The sequence below is a fragment of the Canis aureus genome, chromosome 2 (assembly GCF_053574225.1).
Source record: "Canis aureus isolate CA01 chromosome 2, VMU_Caureus_v.1.0, whole genome shotgun sequence".
In the NCBI taxonomy this organism is placed as follows: Eukaryota; Metazoa; Chordata; class Mammalia; order Carnivora; family Canidae; genus Canis; species Canis aureus.
In genome coordinates this window covers 19,795,597-19,818,561 of record NC_135612.1, presented here as the reverse complement: position 1 = coordinate 19,818,561, position 22,965 = coordinate 19,795,597, and the positions used below count along the sequence as shown (strand labels likewise).

The 22,965-nt window shown below is 36.6% G+C and overlaps 1 protein-coding gene and 1 long non-coding RNA gene across 9 annotated transcripts in view; one reads left to right on the top strand and one right to left on the bottom strand.

Annotated features, from left to right (window-relative positions):
* Nucleotides 1-22,965, bottom strand: part of LOC144293967 (uncharacterized) — a 1,010,193-nt gene that overhangs the window by 118,830 nt on the left and 868,398 nt on the right. For 7 of the 8 annotated variants that reach the window (XM_077865362.1, XM_077865366.1, XM_077865384.1 and 4 more), the window contains one exon: nt 110-202. The exons of the other annotated variant lie outside the window; for it this stretch is intronic. In XM_077865362.1, the coding sequence (XP_077721488.1) occupies nt 110-202 (93 nt within the window). The remainder of the gene's footprint in view (nt 1-109; nt 203-22,965) is intronic. 8 annotated transcript variants of the gene reach the window in all.
* LOC144294050 (uncharacterized) overlaps nt 1-22,965 on the top strand; it is a 63,653-nt gene that overhangs the window by 24,687 nt on the left and 16,001 nt on the right. The window lies entirely within an intron of this gene.

Below are 22,965 nucleotides of genomic sequence, written 5' to 3'. Positions count from 1 at the left end.
TAGTGTATTCACTAGGGGTGCCTTGCTGTAACACCAACTGTCAATCTGGACTGCTATAACCAAAGTACCGTAGGCTGGGTGGTGTAAACAACAAATATTTATTACTCACAGTTCTGGAGGCGGGAAAGTCCAAGATGAAAGCATAGAAGATTTGGTGTGTAGTGTGGGCCTTCTTCCTACTTCATAGATGGCCATTTTCTCACTGTGTATGCACATGGAAGAAGCAGTGAGAGAGCTCTATTGGGTCTCTAAAGACACTAATCTCATTCCTGGGGGCTCTACCCCATGATGTCATTGCCTCCCAAAGGCTCCACTTACTAGTACCATCACATTTGGGGTTATGATTCAAGATATGAATGTGTGGGGGTGGACACAAACATTCAGTACATAACACCAACTTTAACCATTTCATTGTTTTAATTCTTTGATCAGAACCTTTCCCTTTCCTACTTTGACACTCTAAGACATCTAAATTATCAACTACAATTTTTTATAGGCCTAGATATTCTTTATATAATACGACTTGCCTTCCTATAGGACTTCAGGTAACGGGTATGATCTGTGAGATGCCAATAACATACGTCACTCCATGCCACTGTCAAAATGGATGTCTTTTCCTTGTGGTGCTATACACTGAGAATTATCAGTTTTATGAGCCCAATTTTGCTAAAAATTTGCCTGGTAGACCTTGGGGGCTGAGATCCAGGAGCACAGGAGAAACAGGGAATGATTATGGTCTTGCACTTGAGTCATTGGTGGAAAGTCTTAGAAATGATCTAGATCAATAATGATAATGGGGGCACCTTTATGAGTTCAAATAGAAGGTTAAAATTATAAGACAAATTTGTCCATAATTGTCCTCAAATTTGTCAAATCTGATTGTAATAAAGAACCAACGATAGTTTGAAGACTTGCCTACCCATAATGCTGGAGGAAATGCCCATCACTCAGTGTTTGAATTTGGTGTCTTGCACAAAGGTCACAGTGGTGACTTAGACATTTTTTATTAAATTAAATTAATGCAGGTAAATGGTTTTCAGGAATCTAGAAACTGATCTGAGATCTGAGAACCATTTTTGTTTTCAATTATAGTCACTTATTTTATACAGGTCTATTAAGTTTATTCATTTGCTCACTAAAAAATTAAGTAGTTAACTACTATAGGAATAATATAATTAAAATAAATAAAAATATTGAAAACATATTTGAACGTGTTATTTTATTAATGTCTATTATAATGAAAGTCTTTTTTTTTCAGCACCATGGAAAATCTGCAGAGCACAGTCAGGGGGGTATGATTTGACCAAGCAAAGGATTGGTATGATTTGAAGGGACAATGGAGAATAGAACATTTGTTTGGCTTAAATTGGGCAATTTGATTTAAGAAGCACCAGAACAATACACAAAACTACATATGCCATCCAACCCTGTCAAGAAATACCATTCCAATGCTGCGGAGCTGTGCCAATTCAACTCAGAGTGCCATCTTCAGCCAGCCTCATATGGCAGTGAAGACTCAGTGAAGAGTCAAACCATTTCCAGTTTCCTTTAATCCCTGGGAGATGGATTTAAGAGGCCAATGTGCCTTTTCCACACTGCTGGAAAAATAGAGCAGCAAAGCACAAGTCTCTGTGATTGCTTCTAACTTTATAATACTCAGCAGCCATAAGGAGCAACTATCTTCAAATATATACTAATTTTTATTGAGGACTGCAAAATTTCAGATTCCAATTCTTTTAAAACAAAGGAAGACAGTGAATAATGAAAAGCAACTTCAGAACAGGCAAAGCTAATTCTATTTTGAGGCTCTACTAGGTATTCTTTGGTGCTGTTTAGGTCAGGCAACCATCGTTGAAAAGTTACAGTCAGTTCTTGCAAGTACCTTTTCTATTTAACCAATAAGGATTCTGGAGGCTTTATTATGACAATATGATGGATTCTGTGTTCCACCTTGAAAAGGCTTACTTCATGGCCTCTGGGAGATTAGTAAAAATGGCATTTATTGTCATTCAGTTTGTTCACTAATGACCAGAATAAAATAAATTCGGTATTAAAGGAGAAATGAATAACTTTCGATTTCTGTGGGCACAGCCACAGACCTCACTTCAGCCAGAAAGCTGGGGCATCTTCAACTTTTTCTTTCTAATCCCTTGAATTTAAATAATCACCAATCCTGCTCTGACCTGCTTCCTAAATTGCTCTTTTTCTCCTCCCTTTCTTTCCATCACCACTGCCACTGCCCTATTTTGAGCTCTCAACATTTTTTCTGGAATGTTATATTTGCCTTATTGGTAATCCTACCTTTCCATTCACAGCAATCCAAATCAGCTCACACACTAATGGCAATGCCGAGTTTCTAACATTCCTATCAAATATTATTAACTATCCTGATGGAAAAAAAAAAACCAATAACGACAGTTATAATAAACCCACAAACAAACTCCAGTGGCTTCCTAGCACTTGTAGGACCAAGTCTGATTCTTCACAGGACTTTCAGATAAATTCACATCCTGGGCCCTGCCTACCTTGCCACCCTCTTCTCCACACTCCCGCATGTTGCCAGTGCACAAGCCAGACATAACTATTTGCAGTTCTCTAAACCTGCTCTGGTTCCTCATGCCTCTTTACAAAACATCCTCCTTTAAGCCACATTGCACATTCATCTCTGAATCACCATGAGGAGAGTTGCTGCCAACCAAGAACAGCCTCTTTGAAATATTATGTAAGAGAGAAACTTCATTCATATTTGAGCCATTAAGTAGTCTTGACTTTTTTTGCTACCATAGTCTGTCTTATTCGAAACTGTAGCTATGTATGAGTTGGAGAAAGGTGCTCCTCCCAGGGGTGCCTGCCTGGGTGGCTCAGTCAGTTAAGCCTCTGACTCTCGATTTCAGCTCAGGTCATGATCAAGCCCCTGTGTCTGACTCTGCACTCAGCTGCAAGTCTGCTTGAGCTTCTCTTTTCTCCTGCTACCTCTCCCCTTGTGCTCTCTCTTTCTCTATCTCAAATAAATAAATCTTAAATAAAAAGAAAGGTAAAAGGTGCTCCTCCTAGGAGGTGCATAGCTTGCCTGTTGGAAGGAGTGAAAGAATGAATGAGGGAGCCCCTCCTGACAGGTTCGAGGTAAATTGATTAAGAAACTCTCCCTTCTAGGGTAACAGTGTCACATGGCTTGACAGGCAGAGATTGGGCTAGACTTCAGCTTTCATACACCTATGCTTTAGAGTGTACAAAGCAATCATATTTAGTGGTCCGGAAGTGTCCAGTGTGAAGAGGGAAGATTTCACTAGGATGTACAAAGATGAAGGATATATGGATTAAAACCCTGAGGAGGTATTAATAAGAAACTATAACTTAGAGATCAATGTAATGAGCTGTTACAAATGTACAAGTCATAGAACCTCCAAGGAGGGAAAGACTACTTACAACAACTCAGAAAAAGTTGTACGTAGAAATCTGCATCTTCAGCAGCCCTGATGGCCCAGCAGTTTGGCGCTGCCTTCAGCCAGAGGTATGATCCTGGAGACACGGGATCAAGTCCCATATCAGGCTCCCTGCAGGGAGCCTGCTTCTCCCTCTGCCTGTGTCTCTGCCTCTCTCTCTCTCTCTCTCTCTCTGTCTGTCTGTCTCTCATTAATAAATAAAATCTTAAAAAAAGAAATCTGCATCTCTGGTGAGCCTTTATTTTTTAAAGATTTATTTATGTATTTGAAAGAGAGAGCCTGAGCATGCACTCAGGTAAGTGAGGGGAAGAAGAGAGGAAGAGGTGGAGATAGAGAAGCAGACTCTATCCACTGAGCCCAGGGACCAATGCAAGGCTTAATCTCACAGCCCTGAGATCATGACCTGAGCTGAAATCAAGAATTTGATGCTTAACTGCCTGAGCCATCCAGGTGCCCCTTTGCTGGACCTTTAAAATAGGTAAACTTTGACATTCAGAAAATTAGTATTAGCGAGTTCAAGGACATTCCATTTAGTTGGAAGAATGTGGGAAAAATACTAAGGTATTAAAACGCACAGTTACTTATCTGGTTCATCTGGGGTGTGAGGGTGGAGGAAGATGAGAATGGAAAGATAGGCTGCAACCATCACAGGCGATCCACAGTAGGATTTTAACATGGATGTTCTATGAACCATACAAACATAGTTTTGAAGGGAGTAGCCTGGAAGTACTAAAAGCAAGTTAGGAAAGCTACTGGAATTATTTGGGCAAGGAATAAAGAGAGTCTGAATTAGGTCAGTGGCAGTGGGAAAACAAAGAAGGTAATGGATTTTGGAAGGAGACTAGACTACTACTTGATGTGAGGGAGCAGAGAAAGGGACAAACAATATAGGATAATATTTAGAGGCTGGGTGCATAGAGGAAAGTTATATGCTTAATATATACTGGGATCCCATGAAAAGGGCACATGTTTTATAGAAGATGAGTTCAGTTTTGAACCCCTTGAGTTTGATTGGATCTATATACAGAGACAAGTTTTATATCTTGTGTCCATCTTTAGGTTGTAAATAGCACACACTTAAAAAGCTCTTACTGTATGCCAGGCACTACTCTAAGCACTTTAAACATATTAACTCAATAAATATTCAAGCAACCATGAGGTAATTACTAATATTATCCTCATTTTACAGATAGTTGATATGCTTAGAGTAGCTCAGTTAGGAAGTGGCAGAGCAGGGATTTCAACTTAGGAAATCTGACTCAAAAATCGCATGCTACATTGCTACTATAAACACACTTAGGGAAAGAAGACTTCAGAAAGTAACAAAGAAAGTATAGTGTAGATTGTGGATGTTTAGGACCATTTATAATAATTATTACTAACCCAAACTCTTTTAGTGCCTTTGTTTCTCTTTAGTTGAGCTTAAGCATCTTTGGACACGTCCAGGCCAGTAAGGTACAATTTAATAGACTGTAATCTTTTCCAGATAGACATATGCTTCCAAAAATTATACAAAAATATACAGGAATGAGGAAAAAGGATCTAGTTTTAGTTTCTGACATAAGCAGAGGTGATTCTCAAAAATAATAACATGTTAGTGCCCTACGAAGAAAGCCAGAATAGTTTGTCAGCTTGGGCTCCCACTCTTAGCCTTGTTCTCTTTGGTTGGCCTTTAGCCAGAGCAAATCCTTCCAACTGACAGCTGTCAACTGTCACAGGTTACAGATTAAAGTGACAAACTATTCAGGATGATGGATAAAAATACTACAAACTCAGAGATCCTAAGAAGAATCCCTTATAACTAGATTCTGAGCACTAGGAATAGATGTCCATATCTCATACCCATTTTCTGGAACAATTTTGGCTTCACTGTAGCATGAATATTAATTTTCAGTTAATTTGGACCCTTTAATCAGAGTTTCCTCCCTTATACATATCCAACTAGAGAAATGATGTATAGGACAATGGTGCAAATCTGCCATGCTTTCTTCATATCCCACCACATTTCTAGTGAGAAATGATTGGTAAATTAATAATAGTAAACTGACATCTCTATGAGGTCTGGCATGTGAAGAAATCCAGTAAGAAGGATGAGTTGGGTCACCATAAACCCTAGTTTGCTCTGGCCAGTCCTGCCTTAACCCTGATATTTTGATATAATTATTAATAAACCACTCCTTCACACTCTCGAGAGTGTTCTGGTTTGGCTCATAAAATATATGGTTATTCTGACAAGGAAAGCTCCGAGAGTCTTGGCCATAGAATTATAGACCTGATTCTCTATCCATTTAGGAAATTAAGTGTGGTCAGTTATTTGAAGGCAGTCTCAGAACTTCCTTTAAACAAAATCAAAGTGTAACAGTGAACCAAGAACTTTTCTCTGTTTTTATCTTTTTTTATTTGTAGTTTGATTGTTGAATGATGAACAGCTGGATTATTCAACTAATTAGGACAATTAGAAATCTAAACCTAGGGCAGCCCTGGTGGCTTAGCGGTTTAGCACCGCCTTCAGCCCAGGGCCTGATCCTGGAGATCCAGGATCGAGTCCCACGTTGGGCTCCCTGCATGTAGCCTACTTCTCCCTCTGCCTCTCTCTCTCTCTGTCTGTCTGTCTGTCTCTCTCTCTCTCTGTGGGTGTCTCTAATAAATAAATAAAATAAAATAAAAAGTTAAAAAAAATAAATCTAAACCTAAACAAATGATATGAAACAGCAAGGTATGATATAGTCTAGTGAAATGAAGCACAGGCTATGAATTTCCTATTCCAACATTTATTGGAATAGGTATTATCCTTACCACCAGAACTTTGAATTTATTTTTGTTGGCAAGGTGTCAAGCTAAGACCATGTTCTCCAGAGTAATTTGCAGGAAGATCTGGCATGGTGATTAAGTTCTGGTTAAAGAAGTATATTCAAAATGTGTAGTACTTCCTGGAAGTCTTATTAAGAAAGGAGAGAGAAGAACTTTCTTCTTGCTTTCTGGAGTGCAATGGAATGACTGGAACTAGAGAAGTCACCTTCAACCATCATTAAACACAATAAAGGTGGTAGGGCAAGCCAAAAAAGGGGACCTGATTTCCTGATGATCCTGGAACCACTACATGTCTCTGGGTATCTTTCTTGTGGGAGAAAAACAAACTCTCTCTCTCTCTCTCTCTCTCTCTCTCTCTCTTTTGGCACTATTATTTTGCTTTTTGGTCACTTGCAGGCAAACTTAATTCTTAATGACTCTGGGGAGAGGGGCATGAAAATTTCATAGAGTTCAGAGTGGGTATCAGTAAACACTGAGGAAAATGGAAATGTGTAGATGGGAAAGGGAGGCTATACAAAGGGAAGAATTTCTTTCAACGGTTCATAGGACTTATAAAGGTGCAACTTACCATTTGGGAGAAATGAAACCACCAAGAAAATCATGTATCTTATTATGTATAGTAGTAGTGATATTCCAAGGGGGAGCAGCAAAATGCCCTGAGTATATCAGAAGTATCCCTAGCTGAATTAAAACAATAAAGTATCCAAGTGCTCACACTTCAGTTTGGAGTCCTGGAATGTCTGGACAACTTTTTAAAGGAAGGCATATTATAAAGTACTACAGTATCAATTGACTACAAAATGCTTTCACAACTTCCCAGAAGAGTTTCAGCTCATTTCAGCACAACATGACCGGGTATGACTACCCATTACAATATGCTAGCACGTGAATTCATTATGTGCAATATCTAAGCCCATCAATGTTGATCTAAGCATTTCGATGGCCAGAGCTCATAGATCCATCTAAATACAAAGTCTGAAGTTTTGGCTTTCAGGAATACATCACGGACACATTGCCTTACCTCTCTGTGGAATCAGAGGGCTTACACTTGGGTATCTAAGGGCTTGCTAGGACTGGGAGCAGATGGTAGTTTTTATATGTTCTTTTTATAAATTCATTTTGAGCAGTTTTTTTTGCATGAATATTTCATTTATGACAGGGTGCTGCTTAGTTATATAAAAAGTAAATACATAACGAGCGAGGTGTAAGTATAGCAGCAATGTAGTGTTGAGGCTAATGGGTGGAGAGGATTTTAAAAATACAAAGAATTCTCATTTTCAAAAAGAACTTTGCAAACTTTAAGAGATAAATGACTTGTTTCTTTCCTACTTCCTTTATTCCTCTCCCACCCCCCATTCTGTTGTGTGCCAGTCCAGGGAAAGAGGAAGCTTTATATTCAAGAAGTCAAGCATTGGATTTTCAATCCTTATTAGGAGCACTACTTTTACAAGTTTGACAAAGGACAGAAACAGCCTATATAAAGTGAAAATAGCAAGGGCAAGAACCACAAACAGTAGCAGCCTAAGGTTAGGAGACCCTGGATGGCTGGATATACGACCAGCAGCAGGAAGAAAGAAGGATGGAAAACAACAGCTGCCATAAGCTGAAATGATGAGCCTTGATCTTCATAAGGGACAGGTGGCCAAGATATGCCTGCCATATACTTCCCATTGTGCAACATCATGTATATTGTCACCATGTTCTAGGCTTCAAAGACTGTTTCCAGGCTTATTTTGCTTAGAAAAAAATGTTGAAGTCACCTTGTGAAAATTTATCAAATCTGACTTCTCTATGGAGTTGTTTTAGCCCAAGCCTATATTATATGTTGCCACAATTAATTGGGATGGGTATTTCTTATTCTTAGCTCTATCTTAATGTAAGCTACCTTAGCTGGTACCTAAAATTAAAGAGCAAACAGAGGAAGCCAAAACTCACCCCCAAAACAACTAAAGTTTGGGTCAGTTCCTTTAATCCTGTGTGGTAGAAGAGTAGGTACTATGGTGATTTTGTGCACAATATTTAGGAAGATATAAATAAAATGGATGTCCTGATTGTAATGAAAATGACATTCATGTTTGCAATGATCTAAAGACAATGTGGACTGTAAGAAGGTAACTATGATGAAGAATTTCATATTTTTCTAAATGCTGCTTGAAGATAAGAACTTTATTTTATATGGCAGACCTTCAATATTCATGAGGAATACCATAGTCCCAAATTCATGAATATCAGTTTAGCATGTAATTGTCTCCATAAAACTTCTATTTTCTGGATTAGAACCATCACTTTCTTGGATAGTTTTGCTTCCACTTTACTTTCATCACCAGAACTAGCAGCTGACTTTATTTTCAGGGAAAATATTCACAAAGAAAATAGTTTTTCATCATGTCATGAGAATTACTACATAGTAACTTGACCACAAGTAGAGAATATCTAAACCGCTATGAGAAGATATGTGGGCCAGTCATCTAAGCACGCTCTAGCTAAAGGATTCCTGTAAGAGTCCCGCCTCTTGCCACATGTAATTCAATTTCATGCCTCAGCAAAATTACAAATTGTTACATGTCATGAACTCTTGACTATTGCTTGAGGGTAGTCAAAGTAGCAATGTTAAATCCTAGGTCAGTAACATCTTTCTTTGTATTCTCAAAAATTACCGACTACAATGCCTTATAGGTAGTAGATTATCAACAAGCTTTTAGGTTAGTTGATCATCTGATTGATTACTTCAAGTGTGTGTATTTTGGTATATACTGCATGGATGAGATGTTGGGCAGGCCAATGGAATACCCCACACTGAGTTGCTCTTTGGCCCCCTCTAGTGCATCTCTTAGAGGCAAGTTAGTAATTTTAGTTAAGAATAGCATTAGACTAATGGGCGCTATACAGTGCTACAGCTGTTGTTAAGAGGGGGAAAGGATTACAGAGAAAACAAATGTGTTCTGCGCGGAAGGAGTTGATGAACAAGTTAGAATTCTTTTTAAACTTTGATAACTTTATGTTAAAAATATTTTTAGAGATTCCTTGGGAGTTCCTTTAGTTAATAAATTGGTGAATCAGGAAGTCAACTTCTCCGTCAAGACAAGAGTTCATTTATTACCAGCCTCAGGAAAATGCATTATGGAGATTCTCTTGGTTCAGCCATTGGTCTTTGGTTACACATAGGTAATCTGTCACTTATTAAGACCAATGGAAATATATGTATGTAGTACTTAACCAAAAAATGGTAATTTGTACCTGGACTTTCTATCTTCTTTATAAAGACTTTTGCATATTTGTAAATATTAATTGAATGCATAATGCAAACAAATAATTATATCATATTTTCTTAGCTTTTAAAAATATATCTTGCTCGAAACTTAAATTTGTCATGCAAAAATGGTCTTTTCCATATCTAATTTTCTTCTTGGTAATCCAAAAATTTAATAGATTGACTGAATTAGAAAAGACATAGTTTTGTACAAAGCAATAATATTTACAGTTTCATAAAAACTCTTATTTTCATAAAAACCAAACAAATGTTTTCAATAAAGAGAAATATAATTTTTGTTTCAGTTCCACTTTTTGATTCTCACTAGGTCTTTTATTTCTTTGAGACTAAGGGCCTGAGGGCTATTATCTATTTTTATGGCTGATTTACATTTTGTGTGAGCTTTCATCTCTCTCTTTTTTTTTCTTGGTGTTATAAAGAGCAAAGGGGCAAATAAATTAAATTCCTAAGGAATATACAGTGGATTAGTGGAAATAATTATTGCATTTAAATATCAATTACATTAAACTGTTGTATCTTGACAGCTCTGTGAATTAGGAGGAAAAGATAATTCTGAATGCTGCTAAAAAATTTCAGGTGTGAGAATAGAGGCCAGGAGTCGGAGAGATGACTACAAGTAGATAGACTTAACTGCTCAAAGGACAGATATGAAGTGAAAGGAAAAAAGAAAAGTAAAATCAGGGCAAGTCAGTAAAGGAACCTGAAACTGAGGGTTAAAATCTAGTTTTAGAGTTCAGGACAAAGATTTAACGAAATGCTATTCTTTTTGTTTTGTTTTGTTTAAGCACACCATGATAAAATGGAGTTTTAAGAACGTTTATGAAATAATTTCCTGGGGTAAGTTTTTCTTCTGTTACTTGGGCAGTGATTTCCAATGCTACACAAAACTCCTGAACTCTCCTCATAAATTGTCAGTATTTCAACATCAGCATGAATAATGTATGTAAGAGAAAGCATAGGAAGAAGAATTCAGATTTGTAAAAGAGGAACAGCAGATGCTGGAAACCCTAATTGTGGTTATTGGGCAATGTTGTCTAGTCCATAGCTCAAGACTTTGACACTTACTGACTTTAACAGGGTTGTGCAATTCATGGACGTGGGAATTTAGCTTGGCTGAAAATGAGTGTATTTTACCTGATAGTTTTCTCAAGAAGGTGATGGTTCCCAGATGTCTAAATTAATATTTTGACTGAATTCCACCACATATGCCTCATCTCGATTGAGCACAATGGAAGACTTGTGTTTTGGGGTTGATTAACGGAGGACACAGGATTAGCACATAGTAGACTAAATTGTAAATGACTGAAAAGAAGCTCATTTGTGTCTATTTATTCATCCTTATTAATAGTTTTGGGCACTTAGAAATGCCTCAAGGAAAGGCAAAACTGCAAGTAAATAAGTTTGTGAATACCACCATTAAACTCTGGGGTATTTGAAATACACAAAAAATGGCGAAAATTAATGGATACCAAAATCTCAAGAAATCAGATTTTCTAAAATACATTTATAATTCCAACTTAAATTATTGCCTCTTGAATACCAAATATTTGCCTGTTAGCATGTAGGTCATATAATAGCTCAATGAATTATTTGTTCAACTGTTCATTTTGAAAGCTATTAAAAGAATTTTGTTTAAGTAATTTTTAGTAAAATCCTAATGTATTTCAAGCCACTGAATTTTAAAGATCATTACTGAGCAATGGTTTTTGTTTTCTTTCATTAAAATTTAGTGGGATAGCTGGCTAGGGGCCAGAAAAGAAGATAATAAAACAAGTATCTATTAGTGACCATTCAGAACTTCTGCACTTTAGTCACAAAATCTGAAAAACTCATACTTTTTGGATGTTTTCAGAAGAAAAAAATTCCATGTAAGCAGAAGACAGAAGAGACTGTTTAAGGAAAATTGTGTTGAATGAGGAATCAGAATACCCATGTTCTTGAGTCCTGGTTCAGTTCTATCTAGTTATATAACCGGGAAATTCACCCAAATTATCTGAGCTTCATTTCTCACATCTGAAAAATTAAAGGGTAAGAATAAATAATGTATAAGCCATGTTCCATCTCTTAGAGTCTATGGCTTTATTACTCTGTGATCCAACAGAGAAGTCTGCAAGCTTTACAGAAAGTTTTCTTTGAGCTGTATTAATGTGTTCTACTGTTAAAGTTAATATTTTCCCAGTTCACTAGAAAAAAATAGATGTTTTTCCTGATTTGATGCTTTCTTTGATAATCTCTATTGATACATTGATTGCTGCTACTACTATTCATATAGGAATAAAGTACAAATCTTACCTGATTTTAGCATAAAGCTTTAGTGCTAGGTATTTTTAGTTTCATGAGGCTGAGGTACTCTACACCTGATGCCAGTGAGGAGGCAATGCTTCAGTCAGCTCTCTTTCTCCTTCAGCTGAGCAAATCTGTGAACCTCTCAAGGACTCATGTCTTTATGATCAATTGGTTCCTTCTGATAATAACAGAGCAGTTCACAGAACAGGACATACTCAGTGGGGTCACTTAGGAGTTAGAACTCAGAGGAGGCCAAAGAAGTAGGAAAGCCCCCAAGGAGCTTACAAGGTGAAGAGCCGGGGAAACAGGACCAGTCTTCATGGTAACCTTCAAAGCATTTAAACAAATTTGTAGAAAAATTTTTGGTTAAAAAAATTAAAAGCAATGTAAGATATTTTGTTTCCTGGAAGTGTGAAATAAATTAACAAAAACTATACAAACCAATAGCTAAGTTGCCCATGAAAACTACACCATCAAACCTTGCAAGATAAGCCTATGTGCTGACAAAGGATTCTTATTGATGGTACTTTGTTTGCTGCACTAAGTTAACGATCTTCTAATAATCTTTTACTAACCTTGCATATTACTTTACTATTCCTTAGGTAAGAAAATGAAAACACTTAGAGAGTAGATAATATGCCTGTCATATTTTTAAAAACTCTATGTTTGTGCTTAATATATAACTTTACAATGAATTCATGCATTATAGATGTATTCTGAATTCAAGACCTGATTTGGTGTGCCTAAGAATATGTCCAGAACTGTTTTTGTGCATGCTCGTGCACACGTGCACATACACACAGATACATACTCCACAAGAAAACAAACAAAACTGCTCTGAAGTGAGAATATTATGAGCAATGTTTTATTTTTGCCTGATCTTAGAAAACCTAAGAACCATCTCAATAATAATTTCAGGAATTGGTTGATGATAGAGTTCAATGTAAAAATAAACTGCTTCTTCTTATGTCTCAAGACTCAAAACATACAGTTGACTCTGAAGTTATGCAGGCATATTGACACCTGGCATATAGGAAGAGGAAAGTTGTCAGAGAAAGTGCGGTTAAAGAGACAAAAGAAAAACCAAAGCTATCCTGTGTTATCAATTCCAATGGAGGGAAGATTATAAGATGGAAGTGGTGATAAATCATGTTGAATATTTTAAAGAAAGTTTGGAGGCTTTCTGAGGATTTTCTATTGATTGCTGATAGTACAAGTTGGATTGGAAGTAGGGATCATGTCATGATTAGAATGGAATGTAAAGGGATGACCTTAATGAATTTGTCATATATAAGAAGAAAAATATTACTGCAGGATTAGAACATAGCTCTTTTGAGTTGCAAAATGGCACTATGGTTTTAATATCTCATGACATTTGTTTCTGTACATAATTCTCCTTTAAGAAAACATTTCTTTTTCACGTAAGGACCTCTCCTTCTCTAACTGATCAGTCTTAATGCTCCAAATTGCAAATGTGACTTAGAATGTAATTTGCTCACCCACAGCTGCTTTTCTGAATTTATTGTCTGTGAGATAAGTAGTCTCCTATCTCATACACCCATAGAGTCACAGTGGTCTTGGTCATTCTGCCCTAAAAACTGAGGGGAGGCAAGTTCACCCCTGACCCAAGCTCAGTCTCTTTGTTGTGGGTAGACTGTAGGCAGGACACTGCTATTTCTCATAAATTTCTTGTAATCATAGCCATCTTTCATGTGCATCACTGAAGAAACCACAAGGAGATTCTGTTATTTTAGTACTGTGATTCTACGTGACAAAGACAAAAACTGCCCGTAACTGTCTGGTAGGTTCCTTTTGTTTTGTCTTTCTTTGCTGTGGATTCAAGGCAGATGGAAGCCAGTAATCCAGTTGTCTTCAATTCCTTGACCAGAGAAGATGTTCTTCACTAAGAGTCGATCTAGATGAGACCTCCTTATTACTTTTAGAGATGGTTGTGCTATAATTATTTAACTCCCACTATATATTTCAGTATTAGCTTTGTTTTTAATATCTATTTTCTTTTTGTAGATATTCCTTTAAGATCCCTAAAGTAAAAGAGTGGATTGTTGAATGTTTCTCTCAAAACAAGGTTTTCTCAAAAACTCATCATAAGAATTTTCCCCTTTATTCCTTTGTGAAGAGGCATGCTAATTTTTTTTTTTTTTTTACAGCTATATAAAAATAACTAGTCAATGTTTTCAAAAAGGCTCTATGGAAACTTTCTATGATTTCTTTTCAAGAATATGTTCAAAACATACAGTAATGCTCTTTATTTATTTAGTCTTCTTAAAATTTCTTCATGTTCATGTCATTTTTTTTCGAGGCTCCTAGAGACAACACTTTTTAGAGTTAAATTCTAGTTATAGTTATCAAAGTGCACCAACCCTACTTTTCACTGAAATATAGGCAGTAATTGACACTTATACCTGGATAAAAATATTCTGTTACTAGTCATTTACTCATATCTTAGGCCTCTCCCAATTAAATATTCTGCTTTTGTGTAGAAAATGTACACATGTGCACATGCATAAATGTTACTCTTTGAATGCTCTCAGGGAAATTTTCTGAGTCTTCTCGGGCTTTGTGAAGTGAGTTATGTGGCCTCTTGGCTTGCGTGCAGGTGGAAAGTGGGAAGTTTTGAATCATCCTTTTCAATGAAGAAAGAATTTTTCTGGCCATTCATGGATACAGCATTAAATTCACTTTTCTATAGTTCTTTTCCTCATAGTCTCTAAGCATAGGGTAGTCCCTGCTTTGGCAGGAAACATAGTAAACAAGGAAGAGTCAATATAGAAACGTTTTATTTTTTTGAAACTTTTTAATGCTTATTTTTATTCATTTACTTATTTTAAGTTTTATTTATTTATTCATGAGAGATAGAGAGACAGGCAGAGACATAGGAAGAGGGAGAAGTGGACTCCCTATGGGGAGCCTGATGCAGAACTCAATTCTAGGACTTTGGGATCATGATTTGAGCCAAACGCAGATGCTCCACCACTGAGCCACCCAGATGCCCCTATATTTATTTTTTATATTTATTTTCTAAATTTTAGGTCTTGCTATTGTAATAGATTTAAACTTTGTGTCAGTCAGGGTCATGGTAGGTAACAGAATTCACCAGATGGTTCAAATAAAGAGACAAGGGATTAGAGATGTGAGAGGAGTAAGGGGATAAATGAGGGCTGGCAAGATCACAGAGAATAGCAAGGGTGAGAAGCTGTTAACTTTTGGAGCTAAAGGCAGGGAAGCAGTGTTACTAGCCCTCGGTGAGAACTAGAACCGTGGAGAAAGTTCTGGCTGTGGGAGCCATGAAGGGATGTGGCTACTGCCAGAGATGCAGGGCCAATGCAGCTAGGCAGTGGACAATAAACCATGACCTATTTTAATTGCCTGAATCCCTTCTTTCAAACGGTATCTTCTAAAAAGTACCCATATTCATAGAGAACATTAAAGATGGCTAGTTGAAGTAACAGTGTGAAGTACCCCTACTCCAACTTCTCCTTCTAACCCTCATACTGTGAAAGTGACTAAAGATCATACTGGGAACACTTGGGCTCCAAGGAGTTCACTTTGTGAAACTTTGTTTTATATAAAGAAATTACAAATTGAATTCTATATTCTTTTTAAATCCACCTTCTGTGGGGAAAAAAATGCCTAGATTGGCTCTTTCTTCAGTTAGTAAAAAAAAAAAAAATTATAATATATTAATAAAGTTTCAGTGTTATACTTCAAGATGAGACAGTCTTGTTTCTTCCATTTTTTCTTTAAATATGGAGTCTGTCATTGAGAATTCCAAGACTGAAGATTTACGGTTATAAGAAACTGGTAGATACGTGGTCATTCCTTAGTGGAAGTGTGAAGGAAGTCTGATGATTGCAGATTAGTATTCTGATCTGAAGTATACTCATTTCAAAATAAATTTAATCAGTTGACTGCTTGGTTTATTCCTTCATCAAATAATCACTAAGCATCCACTCTGTGCCAAATACTCCACGAGGCTCTAGTGATATTGAGAGAGCAAGAATGCCAAGTGTTCTTCTTTCATGGAGATTAGATATCAATAGGGGACATGGATGGCACATATTAAGAAAATATATACAAAATAATTAATTGCATCTGTAATGTGTTGTTAAAAAGTATAGTAGCTATAGGATACTTAAAATGTCTACTCATCATATGTGTTTATATATGTTTGTGTATAGATAGTTAAGAAGTTAATACATATTTACTTTATAAATTCTAATGTATAAAATATATACATACTGTGGTGAGTGCTCAAAAAACTTCAGCATTCTGGGAGACCTAGAGTCAATTGGTCCAGAAAAGAGTATGGAGTCTTCAGTACAACAACCCTTATAGTCTGGCTCCAATCCATTTTCTTCCATTCCTCCCCAACCTAGTCAGACTGATCGCTCTCCTGGATGTCAGTTATTTGCACGCTGTGTTCTATCCTGTCTCCATATAGTCCTGTTTTTTGTTTTTTTTTTTATTGTTGTTGTTGTTGTTATCTGTCTGGGACCTCTCCTATTTGCTTACCAAACAGTTCCCCATTTTGAACCATTCCCTAATTTAAATCCTTATCAGCTCATACAACTCCAAGAATTCATCCTGTTCACTCAGCTAAAAGTGATTACTCCTTCATCTGAAACTCCATTAGCATTTAATCAAGTTTAAGACTTATATCCTGCATTATATTAGAATTATTTGATTTTATGACTTGCACACTCATTCAGGAAATACATAGTAAGTGCCTTTTATACACCAGCAATGAAAAATCTACCTCTGCTTTAACAGAACTTGAATTTTATTTCTCTGGTAAAATTTAGTTCCTGAAGATTATATTTTTGCATTTGTATCTACTTTAGAATAAACAAGGTACCTTGAACTTGAGAATTGATAAATAAAAGTTGGTGGATGCATGCAATAATATCATTCAGCCATTACATTAAAAACTGCCATGTTGCTAATCCATCTAATATGGATTAAGTGCTTCATATGTGTTTCTATATATAACAATAGTCTGGATTAAAACAGCGGAGGAATTTACCTTTGGAAATATATGCTGGGTTAATCTATACTTATCTCTCTGTACATATCCTAAGGAGAATTATGAGAATAAATGAAATTACATTGAAATATATATGTACGTATATATTAAATACATATATATATTTAAAAGAAAGGCATTATCATTGGAATTATTAGTATTTTAATTTGACTAGTATAAATAAATATAGCAAAGTACTTTTGGGAAGCTTTCAATATTTCAGTAATCTCAGTTCTCCACTTTATGATTTATCTATACAACCAAGGCTCAGTGATTCCTCCACCAAGTCTGGTTCCCATGAATGCCCAACAAAAAGAAAAAAAGAATAGAAAGGAGAAGTAGAGACATCAAATTTTGCTTAGGTCTGCTGGCAGATTTCCATGATGTCAGCCCAATTTTATTTTTCTTCTAAAGCAGAGGCTTATGGGTTTCTTTCTCTTTCTTTATACCAGTTCTCAATCATGAGTCTGAGGGGCTTCCAAATATATGGAATGTCAGATTACCTGGTTCCAGTTGTAACGCAACATTGCAGACAGGATCTTATGTCTTTATTTTTCTTTGCAGTTGATAGGTGACTCTGAGTTGCAGTCTGACTGAGCTCCTGAAAACAGTACTGAGAAGCTGTCTATAAATAAGTAGTTTTGTTTACAGGAACTTACTGGGGAACTGGACTAGTACCACCTGCCATTTGGGCAATGTTGAGAAGTGAGAGGAAGGGGTTTCAGTCCCCTAAGATAATTCAAATCAGCCAATCTACCTCCATGTAGGCTAGCTTCTTTTTCTTGTCTCAAACTAGCTATAGACACCCTTTCTCTCATTAATGCACCTTAGAGCTATTTGACAGTGTTCTTTTATTTTTTTCTGATTATACTTTGCCCTCTATTCTATGAGCTTTCTAAGAACGCATTTCCTTTGCTTAATGTGTCAACTAAAAGAGAATTGGGTAGGATGAGAAGAATTACATGAAAATAAACTGCCTAGAATTATGAAAATAAATATCTGCAAAGTTTTATACTTATCCCAAAATTCTTAATTTAAGCCAGTCAAGAAATTTCAATTCTGTGGGCTAGTGGCAAACTGGAGTCCATATGGAGTTTCTCAATTGGTCTTCTGAGTAGGTGGGATATAAATATCATGACAGCCTTTCTGTTGTGTCCCTTCCATGGTCAGAGATGCTGTCTTTTCTATCTGGTTGGTCCTATGCATAGTGTGTCATGACAGGAATCATTGGTGAATTTTGTTTCATGAGGTGACGACACTTAGCTAGCAAGTAACTAAAGCCAGACGCTTGTTTCCTAGATGTGTTTTGTAAACCTAAAATGCCATTAGGAGAGGGAGGCCGTTCTGTTACTAATTTAAGGCTCACTGAAAGCTTGCTATTAAGGCAAATAAGAAATGAGTAGATAAATTTTTCTGTACATTCTATAAACAAAGTAAATGAGGTAATAGGAAAAGAGTCTGGGAAAAAAAAGCCTATCATTCTTCTCCAAATTTTTATCCATCTAGCCCACACTTACCAGTGTCATAGCCCACACTGACTCTGATGGCTGGGAATATCTGTAAGATGAAGAACTAGTACTGTATTGTGAGTCACATGTTCTATTTTTATTTTATAGTCCTATTTAGAGTGTGGCTACTATTAGGCTTGTCCTGATTTTCCTCAGTTACTGTTATTTAGCTTCTTGATTATTTGTAAAATACACATTAATAGAAACTGGTTTTAATGGATGCATAGGGTTAGAGGAATAAAAAAATTAATAGTGTATAGGACAAAAGTCTAAACAACCTTAATAAATATATTTATTTCATTAGAAAAAGATGGAATTTATCTTCTTTCCTTAAGATAGAGGAGAATTATTTTGAAACTCTCAAAAGAGGCCATCTATCAATGAAAACAACAGAAGAAGTGAAGCAGAGACTTATACACTGCTCTCTGCTCATTGCCCTGTTTTCATTAGCAATTATAAGGAAGTAGATCCGGAAATAGAGACGCATGATAGCGAGACATCAGTACAGTAACCAGTACTTTCAGACATTACCACAAAAACATATACTCAGAATTTCACAACCCTCTCACATTGGCAATGTCACAATGTTGCCTCTGGCAAGGTTTTCATCTCCTTTTTGGGTAGTGTAGGGTTCCTTTTTTCCCTCACACCAACTCCTATAAATCACTTTTGTTGAAGGGCAAACTAAAGTTTCTTGGTTTCAAAACCATAATTGTCATGAGGAGGGAAATCCTGTTCATGCCATTAGAAAGGCAGCTTAATGTGTTTGGTTAGCTATAGAGAGTGATTAGGGACATTGTTTTCTGACAACCTACTTGTGTCAGTTCAAATGTGGGAACCCTTGCAACACTTACACTGTGTTTGACAATCGGAAATGTTTTATTAGTAATACAATTTATATCATTCTTGCGTATTTACCAAAAAGTATATTACACAGTAGTTATTTTTCTTAAGTATTTAAGCCAATGAAGTTATGACTATATTCCTGAAGTTAGCAAATTTCATCATATGTAACATCTCTCCTTGTCAATATATTCTTGCCTTTGTCACTATAAAACTATCTTGAGACACCCCCTTTCCTCCCTAGGTTAGCAAATACTAAATGAAATGGAAAACTAATACATTCAGCAATTTAAGGCTAAAAAAAATCCTAAAAGCACACTATGGACTTTCACCTTGAATATTCAGTGGGTTTGGTTTTTATCCTTGAATTAAATGAATAATAGCTTAATTGCAGCCCCAATAAGGTGAAAGGGCAAAAAAAGTGGTGGTTTGTTACTAGCATTTTAAAGGAAGTTGCCACTAGCCAAGCTACTTCAGAAATCAAAGATAATGTTATATATGTGAATGGCAAGGTTTTAGAACAGTAGGATCCTATTCTGCAGGTCTGTGGAGTGGTGAAGGGTTAGTAAGTTGTCATGGGAAGAGGAAAATAGCATAAAGCTTCATTTCATCAATCTAGGCAATAAGGCCCGAATGGTGACTCTGGAAAGTCATTACTATGAAAGCACCATGAGAATCATGCAACTCATTTTCAGAAAATTCACCAATTCATGAGGAGAAAAGAAAGTCTGTAAAAGTTTAAGGAGTGTCACCTCTAATACTGAAGGGAAAGCTGCATGGTCCTCAAGAGAAAGCTACTCATTGTCTTATCCTTTCCCCATTATATTCATATATTGGTGACAATATAATCATAAAACAATTAAAAAATATAAAGCATTATGGCATAAGTATTATATATGTGGTGGTAGAGTTATGTTTTTGAAAAATTCCATTTAAAAGAAGTACAATTTTTATACTAAGCTAAAAAAAAGAACAAGCTATAAAAAGATCTAGGAAATGTTTCAGTATTTAAGATTTCAACCTAATGAAACTTTTTTCTTGGTCTCGCATCATTACATTAACCAAGAAAGCTATTAAAATATTGCTTCATTTTATGTTTTTTTAAACAAGGGGTTATTGGGACGCTGAGTGGCTCAGTGGTTGAGTGTCTGCTTTTGGCCCCGGGTGTGATCCTGGGAAACTGGGATTGAGTCCTGCATCAGGCCCCCCGCAAGGGAGCCTGCTCCTCCCTCTGCCTGTGTTTCTACCTCTCTCTCTATGTCTTTCATGAATAAATAAATAAAATCTAAAAAAAACACAACGGGTTATTAATTCCTAAGCAAAAATCAGAACCTAAGTTTAAGCCTTGAGCTAATTTCCTGAGCACATTATATCTATTCTAATTTTTGGATTTTACATTAAGTATTGTTAGTTTATCTGTGCTGGAACAAACCATGTAATAGAATTTATAGAAAAACAGACAACACAGAAATTATAGGTATATTCTTTCATGTTTGAGAAGTACTCATTCCTTAGGAGTTAGTAAAAAGTGTTTTCTCCCCAACTCTCACACCTTTTCCAGGAATGTTACTAGTCCATTTGGAGAGAAGATAAACTTGGTTGCCATGTAGAGTGACAAACCTCAGAGGAAGCTGAGAATTGTATGAAATGTGTATGTAATCCTTGTGCATACCAGCAAGTATGCCAAGAAATAAAAAAGTGTACTTGGCAAGTTATGGTCAGGCCCCTCTCTGCCTGCTTTACCAAAAAAAAACCTTGCTTATTCTGGATCCTGAATTTGCTGGAGGAAGATAACATTTGCTCATTCATTCACTCATTCTTTCTGCAGGTATTTATTGAGCACCTACTATGTGCCACAAACAGTATAAATCTGAAAAGAGAGTGGTGAGCAACATAGATGGCACTTGATAAAGTTAAATGAACAAAATTATAATACTTCAAGAACTGATCTCTGATTTACTGAGTAGGTTCTTAACAAAATTTCTTGAAAAATAATTTGGCACTAGGTAAACTTCAGATGAATCTCTAATCACAGAGAATGACTTATTTAAAATAGTTGGGTTTCACTATATTCACATTTTCTAATGCTGTACCTTGTGAAATCCCGTACGCATACAGACTTGTCTGGTTCTGCTCTTTTGTCCACAATTGATGATATATGAAGGGTGATGTTTGTTGTCCATTGAAAGAAGTACGTATGTGTGTGTGTGTGTGTTAACCACAGACAATGTTTTAGGTTCTACTGCGGGATGATATGAGAGTAATAGCTAGCATAGAACCTGGTACAGAGAAAGTATTCAGTAAGCTATTTTTTTCAATGACTGAATGAATCATTCTGTTTGTGTGTCTTTCTACATAAGAACATGCTGGTCATTATCATTCTCAATACCAAAAGTGACAGTTGTCCACCTTCACCCACATCTTATTCCTTTTTCTATACTTCTAATTTTAGTTATTGGCATCGTTTACATCCTTAGGCAACAAAGCACAGTGTTTCATTTAACAGAGTTCCTCCTTCTGGGCTTTATAGTCCAGTGGCAGGAGATGATACCAGAAAGACACAGAAGGAGTTGGGATGGTCTGTGTAGACAGGAAATGTGCTAGAGTGTCTGTGTACAGTGAAGGCACTCGTTGTCTGTAGAAGGGTCAATCGGTGAGTGGCTCATGCCTGCTGCCAACTGATCCCTGCTCTGCCATATGTTTTTTTAAAAAGGTTTATAAACCTTTTAATACAATTTTTATTTTATAAAAGCTCTTATAATGATCATCTGAGTAAGACTCCTTCCATTCTCTCAGTATTTTAGTTAAGACTTCAAGGCTGATAATTGATAAACAACATTGTAGTCTAAAAAACAAATGGCTACCAAATACCATCCCCTAAGTATTAGCCAGCAGACTGGCTAATCTCCCCTTGATATTATCTGAGTAGACAGAACACATTTGGAGAGATGGCAAAGAAAGGAAGGGTGGCAGTAATACATCCTCTACCACTGCTATTAGGCAAGGCTATGTAGAATTCATGTGAGACGGGTGGATCCCTTATTAGGTGACCCAATTTTTGCTATCTAGAGGTCCTTTACCTGGGCGGCTAGTCTGACAGCTGTGAGAAGGAAGAGGCTGTGGTGTGGACTTCAGGGGCCAGGACCCATGGGAAAGATGGTTTGTAGGAAGTCATATGAGGTCATCTAGAGAGAGCACTGTCCATGTCAGTTAAGCCTTCCAAAAGAGAGGGTCAGCATTTACATGTTTGCCTCAGAGAGGTGCCCATTGCCAAGAAGGAACCACCAACAATTGCTATTAAGTGCTTCTTCTAATCCCTTCTTCTGCCCTAACTCTGGGGGGGGTAGGGAGGGTAGAAACAAGTAAGGGAGAAGAAGGAAATCAAAGGGTAGATGAGCTCTTACCTATCCTTCAGGCCACATGTCCTTCGGGCCTAAATATCTATGAGAATGGAATGCAGGTTTTGAAGGGCTTATACCATTAGGGAAATCCTCTTTAAAAAGAAATCAATGGCATTTCTATACACTAACAATGAGACTGAAGAAAGAGAAATTAAGGAGTCAATCCCATTTACAATTGCACCCAAAAGCATAAGATACCTAGGAATAAACCTAACCAAAGAGTAAAGGGTCTATACCCTAAAAACTATCGAACACTTCTGAAAGAAATTGAGGAAGACACAAAGAGATGGAAAAATATTCCATGCTCATGGATTGGCAGAATTAATATTGTGAAAATGTCAATGTTACCCAGGGCAAC